General features: G+C 57.0%; 2 protein-coding genes across 13 annotated transcripts in view; one reads left to right on the top strand and one right to left on the bottom strand.

Moving 5' to 3' along the window:
- The first annotated feature begins 452 nt into the window (after positions 1-452).
- SLC38A8 (solute carrier family 38 member 8) lies at positions 453-9723 on the top strand. 12 transcript variants are annotated; one of them, XM_064160460.1, is made up of 10 exons: positions 3577-4013; positions 4466-4664; positions 4873-5026; positions 5176-5252; positions 5559-5641; positions 5882-5996; positions 6134-6281; positions 6369-6568; positions 6752-6803; positions 8134-8230. In XM_064160460.1, the coding sequence occupies exons 1-10, from the start codon at positions 3840-3842 to the stop codon at positions 8228-8230; spliced, it is 1299 nt and encodes a 432-aa protein (XP_064016530.1). In that variant the 5' UTR covers positions 3577-3839. The 12 variants fall into 12 exon arrangements, with proteins under 12 accessions (XP_064016521.1, XP_064016520.1, XP_064016529.1 ...); XM_064160451.1 differs by lacking the exon at positions 3577-4013 and adding exons at positions 453-710; positions 3023-3397 and having other exon boundaries at positions 5000-5026; positions 5176-5280; positions 5584-5996; positions 6369-6803; positions 8134-8382; XM_064160458.1 differs by lacking the exon at positions 3577-4013 and having other exon boundaries at positions 4127-4664; positions 5176-5280; positions 5584-5641; positions 8134-8382.
- NECAB2 (N-terminal EF-hand calcium binding protein 2) overlaps positions 8309-17660 on the bottom strand; it is a 93757-nt gene continuing 84405 nt past the window's right edge. Inside the window, exons 6-13 of the mRNA XM_064160465.1 lie at positions 15018-15154; positions 11376-11494; positions 11145-11224; positions 10341-10397; positions 10130-10242; positions 9736-9813; positions 9285-9376; positions 8309-9127 (exon numbers count right to left, since the gene is read on the bottom strand). Of these exons, the coding sequence (XP_064016535.1) occupies positions 9099-9127; positions 9285-9376; positions 9736-9813; positions 10130-10242; positions 10341-10397; positions 11145-11224; positions 11376-11494; positions 15018-15154 (705 nt within the window). The 3' untranslated portion in view covers positions 8309-9098. The remainder of the gene's footprint in view (positions 9128-9284; positions 9377-9735; positions 9814-10129; positions 10243-10340; positions 10398-11144; positions 11225-11375; positions 11495-15017; positions 15155-17660) is intronic.

Here is a 17660-nt window from a genome sequence, read left to right as displayed (position 1 = left end):
TACAATATCTACAGCTATAGACAGAAATAGACAAGCTGAAAAATGATACAGAAACACAGCAGCCCTCCCAGAAACCAGAGTCCCCAGGAGGGGCTCCCAATCACCCACCCCTCTACCCTTATTCCAGACTTTGCTTTATGTTCAAGGTGAGTTTGGAGAATCAGCCAGGGGGGTTAGGAAGCAGACAGATTAGTTAGGTGGCAAGTTAGAGAGAGCAGGGAGGCAGCTGAAACCCAGAGGGCATCTCCATTATCTGTATTTATGTTCTTGTTTTTATACATCTCAGCAAGCCTATGAGTGAAGTAGACATCAAGTTGTGCTGGGGGAGGTCTAGGTTGGATGTTAGGAGGAAGTTCTTCACAGAAAGAGTGATTTGCCATTGGAATGGGCTGCCCAGGGAGGTGGTGGAGTCACTGTCCCTGGAGGCGTTCAAGAAAAGCCTGAATGAGGCACTTAGTGCCATGGTCTGGTTGACTGGATAGGGCTGGGTGCTAGGTTGGACTGGATGATCTTGGAGGTCTCTTCCAACCTGTTTGGTTCTATGATTCTATGGTCACCATTGTTTCCTTTTCACAGCCTGTAATTCCTCTCACTAAAATAACCCAGTTAGGCTCAGACTAGCACATTCCCTCTTTCCATTCCCCAGGTCTTTATTCTTCAGAGGTGCATCTCAAGGTGTAGACTTTGGAGCGCTGCAGGAGCTTACCTGAGTGAGTACAGAGTTCTGAACAACTTGAACAGCTAACAAGGAGAGAGCTCAGCCATGGTGAACTGTCTGAGCACTTGTGGTGTGGGTAGCATGGTGTGATGTGTCACAAAGCCACAAGTGTCTCCTTTGGTTTGCCCTGTGTGAAAGCCCATGGCTTGGATAAGGACAGGCACAAGATGTCCCTGACCACCTGGTGTTGGTTAATGTTATCTTTGAAGCAGCTTCTCTCTTTTGTACCAAAAGTGCAAGGTTTCCCTGGCAGCTGCTTTGATCATGGCTCCAAATAACAATAGCTTTACCCAGGAGGAGCAGGGAGAGGTGGTGGCTGCCTCTGTGGGTGACTGAAGTGGTGACAGGCCAGGGGAGCGATCTGTACTGGTGAATAGACATGGCTGAGCTCCCCCAGGTGGTGGTGGGCCTCGGGAAGGGCACTGCAGGAGAACACTTCTCCATGTAGCCTGGCACAAACTTTTCAAGGGGTGACCATAGGTGATAGGGTTTTGCAGCACAGAAGTATTCAAAACCCATCTTCCCTTACCTGGGGAGTGGGTGGCTTAGCCCAGCCTACCTCTTCCCTTCTGAAGAGGAGGATGAACTGGAGGAGGCCACATCTTACTGCAATGCCAAGAGAAGGCACCAAGCTTTCAGTCTGAAGCCATTTTAGTGGAAGTGCATCAGGTCTGAGGAGATTGACCTGAGATGGATCTGCTTGTTCCATCCCAATGAGGCTGGAGCTTTTGCTCCTCTTTCTGCTCATAGACCCATGCCTACAGGGAATTTCATCATAGAATCACATAATGGTCTGGGCTGGAAGGGACTTCTAAAGGTCATCTAGGTGAACCCCCTGCAGTGAGCAGGGACATCTTCAACTATGCCAGGTCCATCTCACCTATGGCATTGGGGTTTCCCATAGGACTAACTGACATCTCTTTCCCAATGACAGTAAAGGTGTAAAAATCTCAAGGGCCTTACTTCAGGGAAGAGATTGCAGGTAGCAAAGTGCATTAGTTGGGTTTTTCATGGTCCAAAACAAGGGCTGTCCATTTGCACCTTTGTACCTTTGACTGTCTTCAATGATAATGATGGGGAAAATATATCAGCATCTCTTTTTCCGTCAAAGAAGGTAGAAGGGCACCAACCAAGGGAGCACAGCAGTGCATAAAGGAACCCTTGAGTTACAGCTTGGAGCCCAAGGGCAGAAAGGGGGAATCATAGAATCAAACGGGTTGGAAGAGACTTAATACTTTGAATGACTTCACCAAGGCAATGAGGTCTCTAACCAGTTCACTGTTCTAGCTTCATACTCTCATTTTGCTTCACAGTTTCATTATTATCATAGAATCAGCCAGGTTGAAAGAGACCTCGAAGCTCATCCAGTCCAGCCTATCACCCAGCCCTGTCCAATCAACCAGGCCATGGCAATGAATGCCTCATACAGGCTTTTTTTGAACACCTCCAGCGACTCCACCATCTCCCCGGGCAGCTCATTCCAGTGCCAGTCACTCTTTCTGAGCAGAGCTTCCTCCTGTACCTCCCCCAGATCTGGGAGCCCTGAGCCCCTGAGCAGAGAAGCTACCCAGGGCTGCTGTGCCAGTGTGGGAGGCAGACTGTGTCCCTTTGAGTTGAGAGAGCCTGGAAAGCTCTGGCGGTGCTGCTGGGGTCGGTGCTAATGAGAGATTACGTCTGCACCACAGGCTCCAAACCAGAGTCAAGCTGTATCAAAGCACCAGTGTGAATTAAGAGCCTTTCCCAGTGGCTGGTATTTTACAGCCCAGTGGCCAATTTCTAAGTCGTAGAGGCCAATTATTTCTGAAGCCTTTGGTGTGCAGCTAATGAAGGCCTGGAAGGGGCCTTCTAAATGGTCATAAGCCCCATAGGCGTTGGAGATGTAATGGAGGTGGCAGGCACAATTAGCTGTCCATAATTCCTCCTAGCAGCTGATTAAAGTCTCTTTATCCCTCTTAGCCAGATCAGAAGGGCACATATTTGGGAAATGAAAAATGCATTAGGGGCTGTCAGCCAGCCTTAGGAGCCTGTGCTCTGAGGCCTGAGGCAGTGCCACAGAGATGCTGTGGGTCTCCTTCCGTGTAGGGCATGGACCCTTTGTCCCGATGGGATGGAGCCTCCTCTGGGCAGCATCAGTCACCGCATCCTGGTATCCTGGCACTTCCTTTCCCTCGATGGAGTAGAGGAGGGAATGCAGTGGGACAGCATAGCTTGTGGTTAAGCTCTCCCCGTTGCAGGAGCATCCTGGTGGGCTTCAACTTGCTGCAGAGACACCAAGGGGTGCTGGCCTCATCCTGCTCCCAACAGATGGTGAAGCGTCCACCAGCCACCACCAGCCAAAGAATCTGAAGGGCTGCAGCCTTCCCCACCCCAGCATGCTCGAAAATGCCCCATGGTGGGAACTTCATGTATGGAGTGAGCACAGCTGGAACGGGGACCCCTCAGACATACTGTACTGGAAGCTGCTGGGTTTCCTATCGTCTGTGCCAGCCCCTTGAGACCTGAGGCTGCCCACACAGAGCAGGATGGCTGGTGCCAAACCACGAGGCTGCACCAACCGCGGACCCTTCCGTGCCCTGCACCTCTCTAGTCGGAGTGCGACGTTGGGATGCCGAGATCCGAGCTTTCCTTGGACAGAAACTACCCACGGAGTCAGCGTACCCCCGGCCTCATCTGTGGAAGGTAAGGGGCAGAGGGGGGCTCCACTCCCCCTGCCCGCGGCGGCGGAGGGAAAGGAGGAGGCGGCGGAGGGGCTGTGCTCCCCCTACCCTCCCTGGCGGAGGGAAAGGAGGAGGCGGCGGAGGGGCTGTGCTCCCCCTGCCCGCCCCGGCGGAGGGAAAGGAGGAGGCGGCGGAGGGGCTGTGCTCCCCCTACCCTCCCTGGCGGAGGGAAAGGAGGAGGTGGCGAAGGGGCTGTGCTCCCCCTACCCTCCCTGGCGGAGGGAAAGGAGGAGGCGGCGGAGGGGCTGTGCTCCCCCTACCCTCCCTGGCGGAGGGAAAGGGAGGAGGTGGCGAAGGGGCTGCTCTCCCCCTGCCCGCCCCGGCGGAGGGAAGGGAGGGGGTGACGGAGGGGCTGAGCTCCCCCTGCCCTCCCCGGCGCAGAGCACTACCGGGGAGGAGGCAGGATGGAGCGGGGCGAGGGCCGGCCCCTGCTGCCGGCGGCGGGGCGCAGCGCCGGGCTCTCCTCCTCCGGGGCCGTTTTCATCATGCTGAAATCAGCGCTGGGCGCGGGGCTGCTGAGCTTCCCTTGGGCCTTCGGCAGGGCCGGCGGGGCCGTCCCCGCACTCCTGGTGGAGCTGGTAAGGGAAGCACTGAGGGAGGACGGGTCGAGAGGCTGCGGGCAGCGGCGTCCCCGAAGGGCGCGGAGGACACCTCCGTCTCGGGGAAAGGGATGAAGGGCCGGAGGGGTGCACCTGCCCCGGGGTCTGCGGGGAAGCCTCCGCATCGGGCCCACACAGGCTGAAAGGCAGGGCAAGGCTGCCAGAGCAACTACTGCTCCAGGGACCCTTTGTGCATCGAGAGCCAAGTTCCCAGCTCAGCCTCACGTTGATCTGGTAGCTTGTCCCCCTCATGCTCCCAGACCCTCCAGTGCCGAAGTGTCATGCAGGGCTGCTTCTCCATCCCTTTCCTGATCCCTGCTCATAGTGTTACTCATGCCACAATGCGACCCAGCCAGCAGCCTGGCTGCTGGCCATGCCCTGCTGGGTGCCCGCGGGTCAGCGTGGTGCTTCTGCTGGTCCTGTCCCCGCAGGGCTCGCTGGTCTTCCTGGTGAGCGGGCTGGCGGTGCTGGGCTATGCCGCGGCCCTCAGCGCCCAGCCCACCTACCAGGGGGTCATCCGGGCAGTGTGCGGGGCGGCGGTGGGGAAGCTCTGCGAGGTCTGCTTCCTCCTCAACCTCTTCATGATCTCCGTGGCCCTCCTGAGGGTGGTGAGCGACCAGCTGGAGAAGTGTGAGTTGTTTCCCCTCTTCTCATCTGGGGCATGTCCAGGGCTAGAGGCTCCTGGGAGTAAGGGGAAGGGGGTCCCATAAGGTCTGGGGGCTGCACTGGAGTTTTCTTGGGATCCCTGAGACACAGAGCTTGCTGGTCCTGCCGTGGTGTGATGCCCCCATGGGCCACCTTTGGGGATGCAGCTGACCCACCCTGCTCCTCCTGACAGTGTGTGACTCCCTGTACCCCAATGGGACGCTGAGTGAGAATCCCTCAGCACCCCCCTGGTACATGGACCAGCGCTTCACCCTCTCGGCTCTCTGTGTCTTTGTCATCTTCCCACTCTCTGTCCCCAGAGAGATTGGCTTCCAGAAGTACTCCAGGTACTACCTTGGCTGCCCTCTGTGGGGCCCTACCCCTTGGCACCCTGTAAACCAGGTCACCTCCTCCCAGGTGCCTGCAGGGCCATGAGATGCCCCCCAACCCCATCTGCTGGGGGTCAGTGTGCTGATGTTCTCCCATGCCCTGGCAGCATCCTGGGCACGCTGGCTGCCTGCTACCTCACCCTGGTTATCATCCTGAAGTACTACCTGCAGGACAAGAGCCTGGGATCCTCTGAGCCTTCCCAGACCTCCAGGTAGGGGTGTAGGCATCAGCCCTGTGTCACTCCCAGTCCATCCTACATGGCATCAGCAGCTACATGGGGCAGGGATGAAGGCAGTGCAGGGGTGGGGGTTGAGCTAGGGGCAGCACTGTCACATTGATGGGTAGGTGGCATCCTCAGCCCCAGCTTTCACCACAGCAATCCTCCCTTCTCCCAGAATTACAAGGTGAGAGGTTCCCATGGTGGTACTCAGGCCTCATAGTGTATGCTGAAGTCACTTCTGCTTCTGGCAGCTTCATGTATTTTCTTCTTTACTTCTTCCCACCCATGCCACAGGGCCTCCTCCTGGGCTTCCATCTTCAGTGTTATCCCCACCATCTGCTTTGGCTTCCAGGTAGGTCACCGTGGGCCCACTGTCCCTGGAACCCTGGTAACCTGCATCATAGGGACAGTACCCCTGGCAGGGGCGTTTGCAGGGAGGGGCACCTATCGTTTTCACCAGAGGTATCTGCAGGGCAGGACACAAGCCTCTGGGAATGGGGGAGAGAGGGACAGAGCACCCATGGGTGGGGATGAATGCCCTGGGGGTGGGAGTTGTCCCTGTGCCACCAGACCCCCTCCCCATGCCTTGCAGTGCCATGAGGCCTGCGTGGCCATCTACAGCAGCATGCGCAACCAGAGCTTCTCCCACTGGGTCGCTGTCTCCATGCTCTCCATGCTCATCTGCCTGCTCATCTACTCCCTCACCGGTAACCCCAGCGCTGGAGCCCTTCACCCCCTCCTTGCCTCGGGGGGGGGCGTCCCCTGTCCCCAGGGCTCATCCCTCCTCGTCAGAGCTCCTCTGTCCTCACTGGCACAGCTGCCCACCTCCCCGTTCCGGTTGCAGGGCTCTATGGCTACCTGACCTTTGGCCAGGCTGTGGCATCCGATGTGCTGATGTCCTACCCAGGGAATGACCCAGTTGTCATCATTGCCCGCCTGCTCTTTGGCATCTCTGTTGTCACCATCTACCCCATCGTGGTGCTGCTGGGCAGGTGAGGGGATTGGTGGCATGCCAACTGTCACCCCTCCTAGACAGTGTCTCCTCAGCACCCCCCTCCCTGCCCGGATACCTCCCTTAGGTCGGTGGTGCGGGATGTGTGGGCAGTGCCCAAGCGCGGCGCCGCGGCGGCGCCCGAGGCAGGGGAGCGGTGGAGCCGGGTGGCCCTGACGGTCGCCTGGATGGGCACCACACTTGTCATCGCCCTCTTCGTCCCGGACATCGGCAAGGTCATCGAGCTCATCGGGGGCATCAGCGCCTTCTTCATCTTCATCTTCCCAGGCAAGGGGGTGCAGCGGGAGCGAGGGAGGGGAGTGCTGGTGCCAAGGACATCACTGCAGGAAGGGGCTGTGGTGGTGGGTGGCCCCGTTCTGAGGGCGTGGGGGCATGTTTGTGGAGGATGCCACACTGGGGCCTGGGCAAGAGATGATGTGACAGTGATGCTGAACTCTGCGTTGGTGGCAGGGCTGTGCCTGGTGTGCATGACTGGGACCTGCACCTTGAGGCCACACAAAAAGTGAGTGTCTGCGGCGGGCAGGGGCAAGGGTAGGGCAGGGTGCAGCACTCCATGACCCAGGGCCTGGACAGGGTACCTGGAAGCCCTGTGAAGAGGGGGATTTGGGGTACCTGTAGTCACTGGAAGACGGAGCACTTGCTGTGGGACATAGAGTCTGCAGTGGGGGCTGAAGAATGGGTACAGAGGGATGTGCCTGGGCACCAGAGGTGTGCTCAGTTACCAGGTATGTGACCAGGCACTGGGGCTATGCCCAGGTACAGGGGATGTGCCCAGGTATCAAGGAGGTGCTCCTGTACCAAACTCTTTGCAAAGCAAAGTGCATGTAGGGGAAGGAGAGCAGAGGAGGCCCTAGGGGCTCAAATGAGAGGTCAGAGGGGCACAGTGCCCCAGGGTGGGCAGTCACAAGGGATCAGTGTCTGTTGTGACAGGGTGGTGGGGCTCCATTGCTACTGCTGGCTCGAGAGGCTGGCACACAGCAGCAGCTGATGTAGAGGGGACCTGGCAGGGTACTGGCCACTTCTGAGGTAAGCATGTGCCAAAATGTGTCTGTGGTACCCGTGTGGGAGCAATAAAATCTGGGTGAGGGGGGAAGTGGTGGGAAGGGTTCTTGTCCTCCATGATGGCCAGGAGGAGCACCCAAGGTCCTTGGAGTCTTGGCTAAGAGGATGCCCTAGGATGCCAGAGCACTGAAGCGCCGTGGCAAGAGGCAGGTAGGGCCACCCATCTGGGAGACAAGGCCTTGGAGAGGTCCCCCAGGGAGACTCACCAGAGCATGAGCCTAGGAGAGCTGTCATTAGAAGGGGACAGCATGAGCTGAGGTGATGGGCACAGTCTCAGCTTGTCTGAGGCAGTTCAGAAAGGTGCACAGTGCTGGTGACCCCATGATGGAGCAGTGGTGGGGCTTGGGGGTGAGGGCCATGTCCTGGGGGCTCAGTTCCTGGCCACGGTCAAGGGCTGTGGCCCAGCGAGAGGGGAGCAGGGAGGTGCAGACCCACCTGTTCCAGGGCTGGGAATGGAGTCGAGGAAGGGTCGTGGATGGGGGCATGCAGCAGTAGGGTGGGGACCTGGGGGGCTGTGGAGCAGCCGTGCCTGAGCACAGGGGCCAATGGGACTCTGTGCTCCCTTGATGGGCCACTGGGCATGGGCAGAACTGGGGATGGACCCTGAGTGGGAGCAACAGGCTTTGGACCAGGTTTTGGACCGAGGCAGAGGAGGCTGAGACCTGCAGAAAGCTCTGGACCGAGGAGGGAGGGTGGGGTGGGTGTTGGCCAGGGCGTGGCACCTTACTGAGGTCAGCTCTGTCCCACTGACCCCTCTCGTGTCCCCACAGGACTGCCCTTACCGCCTGGGGTGTCCTCTCTGTGCTCGTGGGGGCCTTCGTCTGCGGGCAGAGCGCTGCCCTGGCCGTGCTGGGGCTGCTGCGCTGAGGGGCCACGGAAGCTCCACCGTGCTCCACGCCCTCCCTGCCCTGCCCCCCGGCTCCCACCAGCCCCCCAGGACACCGCTGGAGCCCATGGTGGTTTTATTTGACAGCGCTGTGGCCACTGCAGAGCGGCGAATAAAGACGGGAGGGACAGGGTATCGGCCACGCACCCTGAGGGACCCCGGGCAGGGCGGGCCAGACAGACACACAGACAGACCTACAGACCCCAGGAGCTGGGAAGGGGGAGCTGCCACCCTCACGCTTGCAAGGCATCTGCTGCCACCCCCCAAGCACACCCCAAGGACACCCCTGGGGACCACCCCCACCCTGCAGGATAAGGGCACACAAGGAGCAGGGATGCTCTTCTGCCAGCACCCTCCCAGGGACGCATGGCCCTGTCCCTGCAGGGATGCACACTGGATACAGCCCCACTGCCCCTTCCCAGGTCTCCATCCAGGTAGCCCTGGGTGACTAGCAGGGACCCCCAAGTTGCCTCCCCCAGGGGCTAGTCCAGCCTCCCACTCCCATCCTTACTCTTCATCATCAGCTCCCTTCCCATCACCCAGCTGCCTGCACCCTGCCTCCCCTCCCTCCCTGCCCATGCCTGGGGGATGCCCCCCCTCACCCCAAACTCTGCCAGCCCTTCCCTGGCAGACTCCACCTCCAAGCAGCCAGTATCCCACTCCAGGGAGAGGTGATCCAGGTGACAGGGTAGCTGGGAGAGGGGGGCCCATGGGGTGCTGGGGACACACACGGGGGTTTCCTCCACTGCAGATGGATCACACCAACACTTCCCTTCACCCAGCCATGTAGGGGGGAGTCGCAGCCACCCCACAGCAGGGACAGGTGCTGGCGGCCCCCCACAGAGGTGGTCACTCTCGGCTCAGGGTGCACCAGGCAGCTGCAGGGGAATGTCACCAGAGGGTCACTCTGATTCACCTTTTCCCTCCCACCCCACGCTGGCCCTCAGTCTATGGCCCCTGCTCACCGGTAGTGGGAGCAGTGCTGGCCACCCGAGGGCCCATGTCCCCCACCCCATGGGGCTGCCACCTTCCTACCTGGCACGGCCACACTAGAGATGGCCTCAGGCTGGCTCAGTGTGTCCACCTTGACATGCTGGAAGCCCTTGTAGATGGCACTCTGCAGGTGCCTGTGCCCAGCAGGAGAGAGTGAGGGATGGTGTCTCCCTAAATCACCATCCCAGCCCCCTGCAGCTCCCTGGGCTCTGGCAGGGGCTGAGTGCCTTCTTGCCCTTCCCTTGGGCAAAGCACCCTGCCCTGATTCAGGGCTGTGAGACCTCCCATCCTCCATGTCCAAAGGCATCTTCAGGTGAGAGATGCACAGAGACCTCCCAAGCCACCCTGTCCCCTTCACAGTGATAGCCCCAGGACAGAGAGATCCTCGACCCTGCCATCAGATAGAGCTTGGGGCTCAGCAGTTCCAACATCCCTCTATGCCTGAGCAACCCAACCAAATAAAGAGCTTTTTGTTTTGTAACCTCTTCCCTACCTCTTCCAGTCCTCCTCAGTCTCCCAGAACTCATAGATGATGAAGGTGACCCCATCAGGAAGCTTCACCCCGGTGACACTGGCAGGAGCAGGGAGAGCAGTGAGCCTCAGACCATGGAGTATGCCTCCTATGTCATCACCTCACCAAGGGGTGATCCAAACCCCAGCAGCCCAGGTGGGGTGGGACTCTCTCCCAGCCCCCATCACTCCCCAGCCCATGCAAAAGTGTTATTGTACCCCAAATCCTGGCTGGTTCACCTCAGACCTTCAGTTGATGGGTACGTGTTGCTGCCAGGGCAGCTGAGCAGCCCCTGCCCTGTGGCCCCAGCTGAACGGGAGCGTCTGAGCAGCCCCTGCCCTGTGCCCCCCCTGCCCAGCATGCCCATGGTACCCACTGGAAGCAGTCCCGCTCCCCGGCCACACTCTTCAGGTACTGCTTCAGGGAGCTGCAGAACTCGCTGAGGTGCTTGTGTGCCACGGTCATCTCATCCCGCACCAGGAGCAGGTACTGCCAGGCGCCCTCAAACAGAGGCAAGTGAGACCCAAACCCCACGGTGCCAAGCCCCTCTCCCCGCCGCTGAGCTCGGTGGGGCAGGGCAAGCTCACCGTGCAAGCTGCGCTCTCGCTGTCTGACAGCCGCTGGTGCAGGTCAAACCAGAGAGTCTGGAAGAGGGAGCGCAGCAGTGGTAGGAGGAGTGGGCTGAGCATGTATGTCCCTCCCAGCCCGCTGGGTTTCCGTCCCCAGCACTTGGCATGAGGATGGCTGTGAAAGCCGTTTGCAGGTTCTTGCCCTCCTCAGGAGCCTCTGCAAAAGCTCCCAGAGCAGCCAGCAGCCCCCACACTGTGTCCTTGCACAGCCCCAAAACGGCTGTCGCCTTTTCACAGCCCCTGGGATGGCAGCAGCAGGAGTGCCCATCCCTCCTCGGTGCCCGTTGAGCCCTCCCAGCCCCAGGCACCCTCCTACGTCCTCTGCCAGCCACGATTTAAGTGGCTCTGCCCTCAGGCTCCCCAGCTCCTCGCTAGCTGCATGCAAAGCTCCACCTTTCCCCTGGTCCCAGCTGCTCTGAAGGGCCAAACCAGGAGGGTTACAGAAACGTGTCCTGCACTGCAACCTCGTCTCCATCAGACCCTAGATGGAGTGAGATTGCCTCTGTAAGAGACGTTGCCTTCTTCCTCATGCTGCTGCTTCTTTGAAAACCCCTCATAGTTAACCTCACAGAAGCTGCCATCTCCTGAGATGCTCCAGCACCACCACCGGCGGCAGTCCAGCTCCCACCCACAGCCCATTCACACCACAGGGTGTGGGCACGGCCACCTTTTGATCACCTGCATCCTAACCAGGGAGCGATGTGGTGAGGGGGCAGGGATGCCAAAGGGACAGCCCCATGTGTGAAAATGCTGCCTCCTTACCTTGTCCTCCAGCCTGCCAATCAGCTCAGCCAACCTGTTGATCTGCCCCTCCAGCCCCTCTGCCTTGGTGTCAGGGGAACCTGTGTGGAGCCAGGAGGACACGATGGCATGAGAGGCACCTATGGGAACCCCTAAGAGCCCTGCTGCCCCACGGAGAGGCTTCCATGCTTTCTGCAGCTCCCTTCCCCAGGCTGAGCCACCCCAGGCTGTCAGGAAAATGGCATCACTTACCAGTCTGGAAGCTCTTTCCATGCTCCTTGGGGACCACCCAGCTGGTGGGAGAGTAGCTGGGCATGGGGCTGTCATACCAAGTATCCACTGGACCGTGGCCAGCCTTGCTAGGGTAGTGCCTGTAGCCAGAGAGCACAGGGGCTATCAGGGAAGGCTGGGCATGTGCAGCACAGCTTGAGCCAGACACAAGGCACTGATGCTGAGGCACCAGTTTGGTAGCTCTGCCATCAACACCAGACCCCTTGGAGAGGGGAAGTTGGCATGGGGAATGGGGTAGGATGAGAGCACCAGCAGGATAGGTCTCTTCCAGCTGTCACTTTTCTTTCCTGCTCCTGAAACACCCCAGCAGCCCTCCCAGCATCTTCTGCAGCCCCTAAGGAATTTTTCTCCCCCAGCATTGCATTTGGGCACTGGTAGGTGTACCCAGCTGACTGGCTGCACCTTGACAGGACAGGTTTTGCAGTCAGAAGGCTTTGGAGACTAACGTGGAAGCAGTTGCTGTCACTTGGATAGCACGAGCTGTCCGTGCCCAAACCCCTGCCCAGGAGCAGGGCAAGCCTGCCTGCCTGCCTGGCAGCCTGGCTATTTATGCCACCAGCAGGCTGTCATTCCCCTGAAGAATGGAAACATCCACTGCAGCATCTCTTCCACTCTTGTGTCTTCCTCTGGGCTAGAAAGTCCATTTGGCCTGCACCACCTCCTGGAGAAAAGGAGCATGCATGCATCTAAGACAACAATGATCATTCAGCTCCAGGCTCTCACTCATTTGGAAGCCAGAGACAAGGTTTAGCAGCTGCCATCCACTTGCAGTGAGATGGGAATGAGCTTTGGGAAGGATGATCCTTTCCTTCCTCTTCCACTAATGGGAAGCCTGAGCTGCAGAGGCAGAGGCTGAGCTGCTCAAAGGGCTTCCAGCATTTCCCTTCAGTGCAAGCAGCTCTGCTATGGCTGTCTGCTGACAAAGGTGCCCAGAAGCCCTAGCTCCTCTCACATCTCTGCCCAGCCATGCAGCTCCTGGATGAAGACACCATGCTTTGCTCTGAGGAGCTGATGGGCATGACACCAGCCAGCACAATCCCTGCCCTCCTGTCCCTCTCCAGGCACTCAGCTCCCTCTGAAGGGCAGCAGCTGGCTGACCTCTTTACTCTTCCCAGCTACTCCAGGTGATTTCAGCTGGCTCCTTTGGTGCAGAAGGAACAATGTCTGGTGAAGGCTCTAGAGAACAGGCTCTTGTGACGAGCAGCTGAGGGAACTGGGATCGTTCAGCCTGGAGAAGTGGAGGCTGAGAGGAGACTACCTGAAGTAGTTACAACTCCCTGGTATCAAGCAACAGAATGAGGCAAAATGGCCTGAAATTGTGCCAAGAGAGGTTTAGGCTGGAAATCAGCACAAATTTCTTTGCTGCAAGAGTGGCCAAGCATGGGAAGAGGCTGCCTAGGCAGGTGGTGGAGTCACCATACCTGGAGGTGAGCAAGAATCGTGTGGACAAGGCACTTGGGGACATGTTTAATGCCCGTGGCGGGGTTTAGTTGGTGGCTAGACTTGATGATCTCAGACTTCCTTTCCAACTGAAATGATTCTTTGATTCTATTCTATCATTCCATGCCCTGGCTGAGTTAGCCAGCGTGGACTTGACTGTGCACACAGGAATATGACAAGAAGATCTGGTCCTGAAGAACATCTCCAAGATAAGAAGAACAGCGATAAAGGTGGCAGGGAAGCCCTGGCGGCTGCAGGCTGTGCAACAATCCCACTGCCAGGGCTGAATAATCCTCTGTCAAGAGGCAGGAAATTAGGCAAGAACACACAGAGATTTCTTTTTAATCACAGCTTAATGAGGTGTCTCAGGCTCGGATGCTTTACTCACCCACTTTGTTTTACAGCCCTTTATTTTGGTGCTTTTCAGGTCACCTCTTTGTCTTCAAACAGATGCACCAACTCTGCTGGGTTTGTTTGGATTTGTTGTTAGCACCATGAGAACCCAGCTACAATGCTCCTCATTATGAACTGGGCCCACATGGCTGCAAATGAAAGCCAGCAAAGTCTTTCATGAGCTCTAATTGCTCCTTCTGCTCTTGGGCTTGTTTCAGTCTCCCTGTTTCCCAAGAGCTCTGACTTTCTTCCATGTGTTTTCTACTAGGTTTGCTACAGGCCAATGGTTTCCTCCTAAACTGGGGAGAAGGCAGGGATGGAGAGTAATGAAACATGGAGTGTTCCTCCTAGGAATGCTGATGAGATCACAGAATCAGTCAGGTTTGAAAAGACCTTCAAGATCAAGTCCAACCTATTGCCTGACATCATCTAATCAACTAAACCATGGCACCAGATGCCACATCCAGGGTTTTTTAAAACACTTCTGGGGGGACTGACTCCACCACCTCCCTGGCCAGCCCATTCCAATGCCAATCACTCTTTCTGCAAAGAACTTCTACCTAACATCCAGCCTAAACCTCCCCTGGTGCAGCTTGAGACAGTGTCCCCTTGTTCAGTCATTAGTTGCCTTAGAGAAGAGCCCAATCCCACCTGGCCACAGTCTCCTTTCAGGTAGCTGTAGGCAGTGATAAGGTCTGCCTCGAGCCTCCTCCAGGAGAGATGTCACTAGAGCTGCCCAGGCTCTCCCTGTGTCCCAGACAGCCACAGCTCCTGTGAGACCAGCCCATTGTCACCCAGCCTGGATTGCAACTGCTGCTGGTGTTCAAACCCCAAACACCAGGAGTGAAGAATTTAGCACTATGGTCCCTGGGGTGTTCCAGCAGGGAGCTGGGATTTTCACTCTCTGTGGTCCCCATGCCTGGTCCCCTCTGCCTACCCACAGCTTGGGAAGCCAAAGCATCCTCCTGAGCATCCCATGGCTTCCTAATTTGCAGGGATGGCAGGAGAAAGAGATTCACTTCATGAGCATCTAATGAACTGTTTCCGTGGCAACCTGTCCTGGCCACAGCTGGTGATGGTGGTACTCTGGGGAAGCGAATGGCACTGTGACACCAAGGAGGGGCTGGGGGCGGGGGGGGGGGGGTGGGCTGGCTGTGCTGAAGCTTTAGCCCTGGCAGCACTTGGGAGATCTTGAAAGTGTCTTTTCCAAGCTTGGTGGCACATGCTGGGCTGCTGGGATGGTGAGTCCACTCCTGCAGCACCAAACGACGAAGCCTTTTTTGCCTCTGTGGATGATTTTGCCTGGTGGGTGCCCCAGCAGGAAGGACAGCATCCCCAGCACAAGAAGCTACCCACCATAGGCTCTTACCAGCACATCCCAGATACAGCCACCCTGCTGCTGGTGCCAAGATTTGCCATGGATAGGGCCAGTGGCTTTGCTTGGAAAGCAGCCCTGAGCTCCCACCACTGCCCAGCCTGACTCCAGGGTGCTGCCCTTGTTTGCATCACTTGTGGGTGAAAAGGCCAAGAGGAATCCTTAGGCATGTCAGAGAGTAGGCGTCAGGGTAAGACAGGGAGGGAGAAGAAAGCCCTTAGAGTTGTCAAGAAGTTGGGAAGGGAGAAGAAAAAGGAGCTGTTTGCTTGGCTTCCTTTTTCTCCTGCACATCATTTGCTGCATCTTTCTTCATCCCACCTAAGCATTGCCCTCACCCTCCAGCCCCCAATATCAAGATCAACCAGGGAGCAGAAAGGAGGTCAGATGTGACAGACCTGGCAGGGTTGGTTTGCTCATCAATAGCATCCACGGCACTCTCCACAGAGCTCAGCAGTGACTGGGTCTGGTTTGCTGTCTCCTTCAGCAGGAAGCGTGTCACAAACTGGTCCACGTTGCTGCCAGTCTCGTACACCTGCCAAGGCAGACAGTGAGCACAGTGAGAGCCTGCACCCAGCCAGGGCAGCAGCCATCCAACACACCATGTGCAGGCTGGTCCCCTCTGTGTCCCGGCCACAAGGGCCACAGGAGGAATGAGCACACACTGCTGCCCCACGGGAAGCACGTAACTGCTCCAGCATCTGTGGGTCACCCAGTACACAACCCTCCAGCATCCGTCAGCTATGGGCCAGACTTGCAGAGGCTGTGCTGGGAGGGGGCAGAGAAGGTCACACCAGCACTGCTTTATTTACAGGCAGCCAAAGCAGCAGAGCGAGCAGCTCACTCAAAGCCCTCAGATGAGCTCTTTACCCTGGGCTTAAATGACTTTGCTCTTGCCTGGCTGGGAGAGAGTCAGCAGGCACAGGTCTGAGAAGTGACCCCTCCTGTGCTTTGCAGCTCCCTGCCTGGAGAGCTTCGGAGTGTTATTTAGTGCCTTCATCCACGAGAATATGGCCAGCCCAGTGCTCAAGTAAAAGGAGTTTGGGACAATTAACACAGCTCTCAACAGGGAGCTGCAAGCTGAAGATGCCTTCAAGCCAGCAGCAGAAAGCTCTGCCAGTCCCTCCCTCCTATCCCACACTGTGAACCTCAGCATGGTTCAGCGTTAGGGTTTTTCTCAGAAGAGGAAGGAAAGGAAAGCTCTGTCCATCTGGGCCCAAAGGAAGGATGAAGACAGTCTATGGAGCAGGAATGCCTTCAGCAGAAGACAGGCTGCTCCCAGGGAGCTTTGGTGGAGGAGGACAAGCTCTTCCAGTGACAGAAGCTCCTGAGGTAATCCAAACCCTCTCAAGATAGAAAACAATACAATGTTTTATGCACAGATGAGCTGCTTAAAGCATCCCAGGCCCCTTCCCTAGCACAGCTCTGCTGTGCCTGGCTCAAGGCATGGTCCTGCCCCTCCACCTCCCACTGGCAAAGCTGGGACACTGGCACAGCCAGACCAACACTAGTACAACCAGAACACCACCAGCACAACCAGTCCAGCACTGGCCCAGCCAGTTCAGCATTGGTCCAACGCCACTCCAGCCAGTCTAACACCAACCCGACCGGTCTGACCCCAGCTCTACAAGACCAAGACCAGCCCAGCCAGGCCACTGACTTACACCAGGTTTGTCTGAAGCTAACCACTCACCATCAGAGCTAAAAAAAACCTTGCAGTGATAAAACTGTCTCTTCTAAACCCAAAATCACTCCCATCCCTTTCCCTCAGGCCCATTCAAACCCCTGCCAGGCAGCCCAAGCCTGCATGCCAGCACCTTCTGCCATGGGCTTCCTCTGAGACTCAGGACTTCTTGGCGCCATGATACAGGGACAGACACTCTCAGCTCCCTGCATGCCTCCAGCAATGACTAAACTCAGAGGTGAGACCAGAGAGGTCACAGCATCACCACTTTTCTGAGCATGCAGAGGCACAACACGAGTACTCCAGCTCCCCAAAGCAAACGATTCCTGCTTTATGGTGAAGCTATTAACAAGGGTTATTTCCATGGCAACTGGAGCAGCTCTGCAGGAACCCAGAGGGCCTTTATCTCCTATTTTAAATCATGAAAGAAGAATGAGCTGAAGAAAAGCACTTGTGGGGAAACTGGTGGCAGAGCAGATTTCTCACCCCTGATTTGGTAGAGGAGCAGGAGTTTCCTGAAGGCTTCTTGAGTGGGGATTAATGACTTCTCTCTAATATAAGATACTTGCTCTCCTCCTCATCACAGCCTTTTCCAACCTGGTTCTGCTTTTCTGGTCCTTTTCTCTGGTTCTGGGAATTGTACCTTAGTTTATCAGGCAGTAGAGCAGCAGTAGAGTTATAGGTTGGCCTTGGTGATCCTGAGGGTCTTTTCCAACCTGGATGTTTCTGTGATTCTCTGATTCTTCTTCAAGTGCCATACCACAAGACCATGCAGCTTCTTGGGGCTGGCTGCATTGCCTTGCATGATACAGAGGTGATGGCTGCTGGACTCTTTGGACCATGACACCAGTGTCACTATGCTGAGCATGGACATCTCCTGACAGGTCCTGCCTTGTTTTCCCCCACCCTGTGCAGGCAGGGAGAGTGATAAACAGGCAGCCTGGGACTATGATACTGATATGGCAGCTGGTGGAGCACTGCACCAGATGCCCTCTGTGGGAGGTACAGGCACCACTGCAAGACAAATAAACAGCAACAGAGCCAAGGGAGTGACTGGAAAACATTTGTTGAGCATTTGGACTGGGGAGGCTGGGGTGGGGAGGAAGTAATTTGAATGCAGTCACAAATGTTCCTGGATAGCTGGGTGATCTCTGTGCTACCTAGAAAGACACAGCAGCACATTGTATGTTCTGGGTCAGCTCATAGAATGAGAGAATCATGGTTCTGTGACTCCATGAACATGCTCAGAACATGCAATAGACCCAAAATACATCCACGTGTGCACACTTGAACAGGTCTTCACAGACAGCATATTCGTTGTTGTACCATGTCACCCTTCATCTTCCTCTGCCAGGAG

This window comes from Pogoniulus pusillus, chromosome 20, assembly GCF_015220805.1.
Source record: "Pogoniulus pusillus isolate bPogPus1 chromosome 20, bPogPus1.pri, whole genome shotgun sequence".
NCBI lineage: Eukaryota > Metazoa > Chordata > Aves > Piciformes > Lybiidae > Pogoniulus > Pogoniulus pusillus.
The sequence above is the reverse complement of the archived record's forward strand: the minus strand, read 5'-3'. Positions and strand labels throughout refer to the sequence as shown.